The following is a 7,458-nucleotide window of genomic DNA, read 5'->3' on the forward strand; positions in this document are numbered from 1 at the left end:
CCTGAGGGATGGGATGCCATCCAGAGGGACCTGGACAAGCTCGAGAAGTGGGCCTGTGTGAACCTCATGAGGTTCAACAAGGCCATGTACAGGGTCCTGCACCTCGGTCGGGGCAACCCCTGGTATCAAGACAGGCTAGGGGACGAAGGGATTGAGAGCAGCCCTGTGGAGAAGGACTTGGGGGTACTGGTGGATGAAAAGCTGCACGTGAGATGACAATGTGCACCCACAGCCCAGAAGGCCAACCATATCCTGGGCTGCATCAAAAGAAGCATGGCCAGCAGGCTGAGGGAGGTGATTCTGCCCCTCTGCTCTGCTCTGGTGAGACCTCACCTGGAGGACTGCATCGAGCTCTGGAGCGCTCAGCACAAGAAGGACATGGGCCCACTGGAGTGGGTCCAGAGGAGGGTCACAAAAATGATCCAAGGGCTGGAGCACCTCTCCTGCAAGGACAGGTTGAGAGAGTTGGGGTTGTTCAGCCTGGAGAAGAGAAGGCTGCGAGGAGACCTTATTGCGGCCTTTCAGTACTTAAAGGGGGCCTGTAGGAAACATGGGGAGAATCTTTTTAGCAAGGCCTGTTGTGACAGGACAAGGAATAACGGATTTAAACTAAAGGGGGGTAGATTTAGACTGGATATAAGGAAGAAATTTTTTGTAATGAGGGCAGTGAAGCACTGGAACAAGTTGCCCAGAGAGGTGGTAGAGGCCCCATTCCTGGCAACATTCAAGGTCAGGTTGGAGGGGGCTCTGAGCAACCTGATCTAGTTAAAGATGTCCCTGCTCACTGCAAGGGGGTTGGACTAGATGACCTCTAGAGGTCCCTTCCAGTCCAAATTATTCTACAATTCTATGATTCTGTGACAAGTGCCCATTTCTCTGCAGTGCCTATGCAAGCGGCACGAAAATAATAACTTGTAAGTGCCCTTCCTGTCATTGTAATAATTGCAAATCTACGAAGACAAGAGCTGATGATGAAAAATGATCATCAGATCTAGACAAATGTTACTTGACTGCATCCCTCCATGCTAGTGTATCACGGGTGACAAACCTCTACCGTACCTTATAATTCAAACCTACAGCCACCCACAGCCCATATACCCGTATTCACAGAATACTGAAATTACTAACACCTTGATTGGTGTAGCTCATCAGTTTCATCAGACTGCGACTTCTCTGGGTGAATCTTGGAAGGTCCATGGGAAAAGCAGGAGGAGCAGGCAAGAAAAGGAGGGCAAGATTTAAGAGGAAGGCTAGGCAAAATTCTGTCATCATCCTTTTCTTTTTGTATTCTTTTTAGGATCTAGTAGAATACCCTACTCATTTTATTAGCTTAAAAATTGCATGGTGGATCTATAATGTGTAGTTAAAAGCAGTTGTTTTCAAGAACAGGGAAACAATCAGAAATTATTTTGCAATTTTGGGGAATATATTTTTGGGAAGTACTATAAAATTAAAACCTATTCTTATTCCCACTGAAATCAACAGAAGCTTTGTTATTGATATGTGTATACATACAGTTTCTGTGTGATTCATAGAAGCAAATTTTACCAAAAGGCTTACTCAAACACACTGTCTTTCTTTAATATCCACTTGGAAATACTGTAATGCTTTGTTTTCCATGTTGCTCTTCCACAGCTTGGATCTGACATGGAGAGACATGCAGCACCTGACAGTGCTCACCTCCAAGAGGAACCAGCTTCACGATGAGGTTCATCAGTGGCGTAGAAATGGCGTTGGGCTGGAATTCAACCATTTGTTTGGCTATGGTGTCCTAGATGCGGGAGCAATGGTTAAGATGGCGAAAGACTGGAAGACTGTTCCCGAGAGATTCCATTGTGTTGGAGGGTCAATACAGGAACCTGAGTAAGTGAATAGTGTTTAGCTTCTTCCAGGCATTTAGGAGACCACAAGCATGCAAATACATGGACAAAGACATAGATAGTCAAAGAAACATAATGAAAATTTTTTTCTAAGAGAGCCTAACATCACCAACAGCATTCCAACTATTTCAATAAGTTGATAAAATAAACTACATGGTCTCTCGGTTCCTGGTTTGCTGGAGGAGTGCATTCTACACCTCATCTGTATCATCATTGCTAGTGCCAGTAGTATTAACAGCAACATCCATTTCTCCTCAGTACTTACAGGTATGTTTGTGCCAAAGTTTCTGTGAATAAAGAGCCTGTGCACAAGGGAAAATCTGGGAGGCTGGCACTGTAAATTACATGAACTGCTGCTACATGAAATATCTGTCAGCCAGGTCATATCTCCTTGTGACATATTCTAGCAGACAGTTTTATCTCTAGAAGACCAAAACAATCATCTACAGGTACCAGTGATTCAGTTTGAACACTACAGCATTTAATTGTGTTTGGTTTATGTTCTTCAAATCTCTAATTGCAGGCTAGGTAGTCAAATTATTTTCTGATTTACCTTCATGTGCTAAAGTGAATGAGTCAACAAGTGAATGAATTAATACTAATTGACTGCAACAGCTATAGTTCAATTCAATTACTTGGAATACTAATCTAATAATGGCCAATTTATGTCTATAGCATTTGAAATTTGACTTTTCAGTGCTATTTTTGAAGGCATCATTATTCTGTTGGAAAAAGAAAGCAAACCAATATGCCACACTGGCACATAGTTCAGCCAGGCAAAGAGTAAGTTTGTTCCCAACCTCCAGATGGGTTTGTGTTTGCAGGATCCAAGGTTCTACAGCTGAAATCTTGAGTTTTACTTTATCTGGCCTACGCATGCTCACAGGTAGGAAACAAATGAGAGAGAGCTGAAGCTAATTTTGAGCTTCTCTAGTTTATTCATAATTTAAATGCAGACAAATCATTTCATTTATCTTACTACAGCTTCATTTATTGAAATGCAGATCACTGTAGAGGAAGAGAGAAAATTTCTTTCTGTAGGCTTGGCTCCATGCATTAGACAATGTGGCAGAGGTATTCTGGCAACAGACTGAGCCGGAGTCAGGCAAGTGCTACGCAGTAGCACTGTCTCCTTCTGCCTTTGTTTTTCTGTCTTGTTTCTGCTGGTGAGCGGGTAGAAAAGCAGAGGTGATGGTGTAATTCCTCCAGCCCAGGGATCTGGAACTGCAGTAAAGCTTCTCTATAGCTGTTGTTGCCCAACAGGCTCCAGAGTTGAGAAATACATTGCTTTGTATTGGTGTCTTTTGAGAGCAGCACCCAGAACAGGCTTTGTGCTTACAGCACGCAGATTTGTAAAGAAGAGATTTTAAAAGCATACAACAGTAGCCAAGTTATTTCAACCAAGTCAGTCATGACCTAAGGCTCCTAGCCCTACTGCAGTGAGTCTCAGTGTGCAGTCTGTGTGGGTGTCCCCTTATAATTACCCAACACATCTGTATGTTAATAGTACTGCTGTAATATTTATGTCCCCAAATGAAATGCTGACAAGAGATAATAAGAATCATGACTTGCAACATCTACATTTTTTGAATTACACTGTAAATAAAACTAGTGAAGTCCCAGCATCTCCAGAGATTCCTTGGAAATGAAAACTATGCTGCATTTCTGCCATGGATAATTGGGTTATTTTTCCAGTTTGGCCTTGCTGGAGCAACATTTTCTACATATATTCTATATATGTTTATATAGATATAGATGTTTGTAGATATAAAATACATATTCAATATGTATTTAGGTAGGTGAGCAGTTGATACAGAAGTCTGTACCGTAGGAGCATTGTCAATTAGCAGAAACAGGCCAGGAAAGAATTGACAACCTAGAATGTACAGTATGCTGAAAGTAGTCAGTATTTAAAGTGCAACAGTTCTCTGCTGCATGTAGAAACACTTGTTAGCAACAGAAACTTTGCCTGAAGAGGGATTTTTGTTGGGTCAGCAAAAGAAAAAAATGGACAAGTCTGAATCTGGCTAGTCCAGAGAGATACAAAGATGATTTAGGACAATCAGAGTCCATTAGCTGAGGAACAGGAGCATGGGAGTGTGCGTCTAGAGAGCAGTTAGCTCCCCCTGCTCATCTCTAACTGGGTACTACACTTCATGCAAAAGTGAATATATTTTTTATATATATATAGCGATTGGGCAGCAGTACACTGTGAGGGTGTGGAAAACCTGTCTCCTGTTCTGCTCCTTTCGTGTCAGGTTCTTTCCACCACCTCTTGTTCTTTTTCTTTCTTTGGGGAAATTCACCTGGACTCTAGTAATTAGTCTAGCCAAGCAGAGAGTGTTAGATCCTAATTAATAGGAAAGGGGGAAACAGAGCAAGCCTTTTCTCATGTGTTTTAGAGAGATAACTTTTGCACTGCAACACTTACGAAGGTGGAGAGAAAAGCTGTCTGCAGCTGTCAGGCTGTCTGCAAAACAGATGGAGTGGTGACACTGCTCTTATTTCTTTGGGGTTTGGTGTTGATAGATAGAAAAGACTCACGCTGTGGTGTCCTCCCTCATTTACTGGAGCAGACAGAAAGCACTTATCACCACTGGTGGAATGAAGCACTGTTTGACAAAGCTTTGTCCGCTGTGTGAGACTGCTATGAGACAACATAAATTCAGATCGCTTTGAGGACAATGCTTCCCATGCAGAGAACTTGCAAGTATATGGCAACTGTGAGATTATGATCCTTCACCTCTGGCTGGCATATAGTGCATTTTCCTTGTGCTTTGGCACACAAAATAAATCTCGAGGGTATTATATGTTCAAATATTTTAGCTATACAGTATTTATCTTATACCAGTTTCTGCTCCAGGGCATCCATAAGATTAAGAACAACACAGGTTTTTCAGTTTAAGGTAAGTGTTCAAATGCCTCAAGGACCTGGACCTGAATGTCTTTTTACTCTGCAAGTACTCCCAAGAAGGCAGTACTCTACAAAAGGGGGGCAGAGACTGGTCTGAGCCAATTAGTGATGTACTAAGCTGTAATACTGGAGCTCATCTCAGAAAGAAGAGAATTCCTGGAAGCTAGGCTTGAGTGAGATGCTTTCACTGGTCTCTGAAGAATGCACTATTTCATTAGCAAAGAGAAGAGGCTGGTACTCATTTCTTTTGAAAAGAAGGTATTCATTACCACAGTGTGGTCAATGCCCTTTAAAACAGACTCTCTCTCTTATTTTACGGCAAAACCTAGGTCATGGAGAAGCCACTGGAAGAGGTAATGACAGGCTGACTGGAGTCTTTTGTGACTTACTCCCTTTTTTAATGATTGCAGTAATTCTTCTCTTTCCAGTATTTCTTTTAGACAGAGGAAGGTGTCACACTGCTCACAGCTCGCTGATGGTGAAGACGCAGAGACTTTTGTTTACGCTTCCAGTGTAGTTTGCCAGCCAGTTTCTGAGGCAACTGGTAATTGCCAGTCGCATCCTGACCCCGAGGGGTTTAGCAGGTGCTCGGCAGCCTGGGCTGCTGGCAGGGCACTGCTCCTGGGCCAGGCACCAGTGCCCCTGGACCTGTGCCGGAATCCTGAGTGGGGCCACACGGTGCACAGCGGCTCCTGGCCTCCTCTGCGAGAGCTGGGAAACATGGATGCACCTTGCACAGGACTGAGCCTGTGTTCCATCTCCAGGTCTAGCTTTCTGGTAATACTTGGAACAAATGTCCTTCAGTAGATTGTGAGTTTGCCTTCGTAGGGACTGAATTGTAATTGCCAAGAAACTTGTGACGCCGAGGTGCAGCACTTTGGCAACTGAGTAAAGAAGTGCAACTTCTTTCCCCTGTGTGTGTGTGCTCCTGTACGGGAGCAGCTCAAGGATAGCAATTTTAATAGAAAAGTATTTTTCAAATGAGCTGAAACGGGGGATCCCATGTTTGTGCTGGTTTCCAAATCAGAACAAGGCTGTAGGCTTGAATGTGACTGCACTGAAATTCCATGCAACTGGCTCCTCTGACTCCAGACAGCTGTACGCTGCTGTCTTTTAAGGTGACTGTCTGACACGACTGACTGCTCACGGTTCTTCTACTGCATATACACATTATTATGCAATTACCCAATATAGTAGTGATAAGTAAAGGCAGCTATTAGATATGTTAATATTTCTTAAATAGCAGTGTGCACTTCTTAGTTGTCTTCCTTCTCTATGTGTAGGTGTACATTTCATAATGTATTTTGAAATTAAGGTTTTGATACCATTTTCTAAAAAGAGAACGCTCTCTTTCTGGCTAAGTTTGCAACTATTATTTCCTTACTTTTCCATGTATTAATAAGGAAAATAGTATTGGTTTTTCTGTGAGGCACCAAAACCCAGTAGTTTTAGAATTAGCCATGTCATGCTGTCTATATCCTTTTAATTTGCTTACTTATCTTTTGAACTGCAGAAAGATACCACCAAGTGGCAAGCTGGTCCTCACACTTACAACTGATGCTTGTGAGGGGAAGGAAAACTTTGTCCGATACCTTGAGCACGTCCAGGCGGTTATAACTGTGAATTCCACGAGGCGAGGAGACCTCAACATCAACATGACCTCGCCAATGGGAACAAAGTCCATTTTACTGAGCCGGCGTCCCAGGGATGACGACTCCAAGGTGGGTTTTGACAAATGGCCTTTCATGACCACACACACTTGGGGAGAAGACCCCCGAGGCACCTGGGCTCTAGAGATTGGGTTTGTTGGCAGTCTGCCACAGCGGGGAGTGCTGAAGGAGTGGACACTGATGCTGCATGGGACTCAGAGCGCACCATATATAGACCAAATAGTAAAAGATTATCAGTCCAAACTGGCCATGTCCAAGAAGGAAGAGTTGGAGGAAGAATTAGATGAAGCAGTGGAGAGAAGCCTGAAGAGTATACTGAGCAAGAACTAGTGCTGTTCTGCATGACGGTGTCTTTCCTTCCCCAGATCCCTCTACTCACCTTTCTACTAACCCAAACCTCTGTGTTAAGACATATTACAATGATTGTCTCTGTAGCCAAATTATCACACTTTCTTGATTTTCAAGTCTTCTATCTCATCAATAATTATTTTAATTACCACCGAAGCAATCCTTTTTTTACTCTAAACCACAAATACACTGTCCCCCACCAAATACTATGTACAGTTTGTGACTGTAAATGATTTTTCTTTTGTGTCATACAAATAGGTAATAACCTGCAAACAAGTTAATGGCTTTTCCCTTCATATTTTTGTGGTAAATGTTGTTTGTATTAAAAAAAGAGTGAATTTTAACATTGGCAGTTGGTGATAATGGGCACATTTTTAAAAATTTTTGTGAGAGAGGGAATCACAAAGAGGTTGGCTGGAGAGACCTTTGAACGTCTAACAGCTCCTTTTGCATCATTGACTTCAGTGGGACTTTGCCCATCGGGTTCAACCAAAGAGGCACTAGACCCTACAAAAAGAAATAATCCAGAGATGAAGAAAATTTACCAACCCAATCTGCAGAAATCCAATTGTTTTGAGAGTTTTCTTCAATGTATACACTTATACAACATACACACTAACACTTCAGCCACAGAACGGTTCAACAG

At 42.6% G+C, this 7,458-nt stretch overlaps 1 protein-coding gene across 1 annotated transcript in view; it reads left to right on the forward strand.

The window, feature by feature from the left end:
- Nucleotides 1-6,794, forward strand: part of PCSK2 (proprotein convertase subtilisin/kexin type 2) — a 107,988-nt gene extending 101,194 nt beyond the window's left edge. The window contains exons 11-12 of the mRNA XM_075708073.1: nt 1,636-1,863; nt 6,308-6,794. Of these exons, the coding sequence (XP_075564188.1) occupies nt 1,636-1,863; nt 6,308-6,794 (715 nt within the window). The remainder of the gene's footprint in view (nt 1-1,635; nt 1,864-6,307) is intronic.
- Nucleotides 6,795-7,458: the final 664 nt, after the last annotated feature.

The sequence above is a fragment of the Pelecanus crispus genome, chromosome 3, assembly GCF_030463565.1.
Source record: "Pelecanus crispus isolate bPelCri1 chromosome 3, bPelCri1.pri, whole genome shotgun sequence".
Lineage (NCBI taxonomy): Eukaryota > Metazoa > Chordata > Aves > Pelecaniformes > Pelecanidae > Pelecanus > Pelecanus crispus.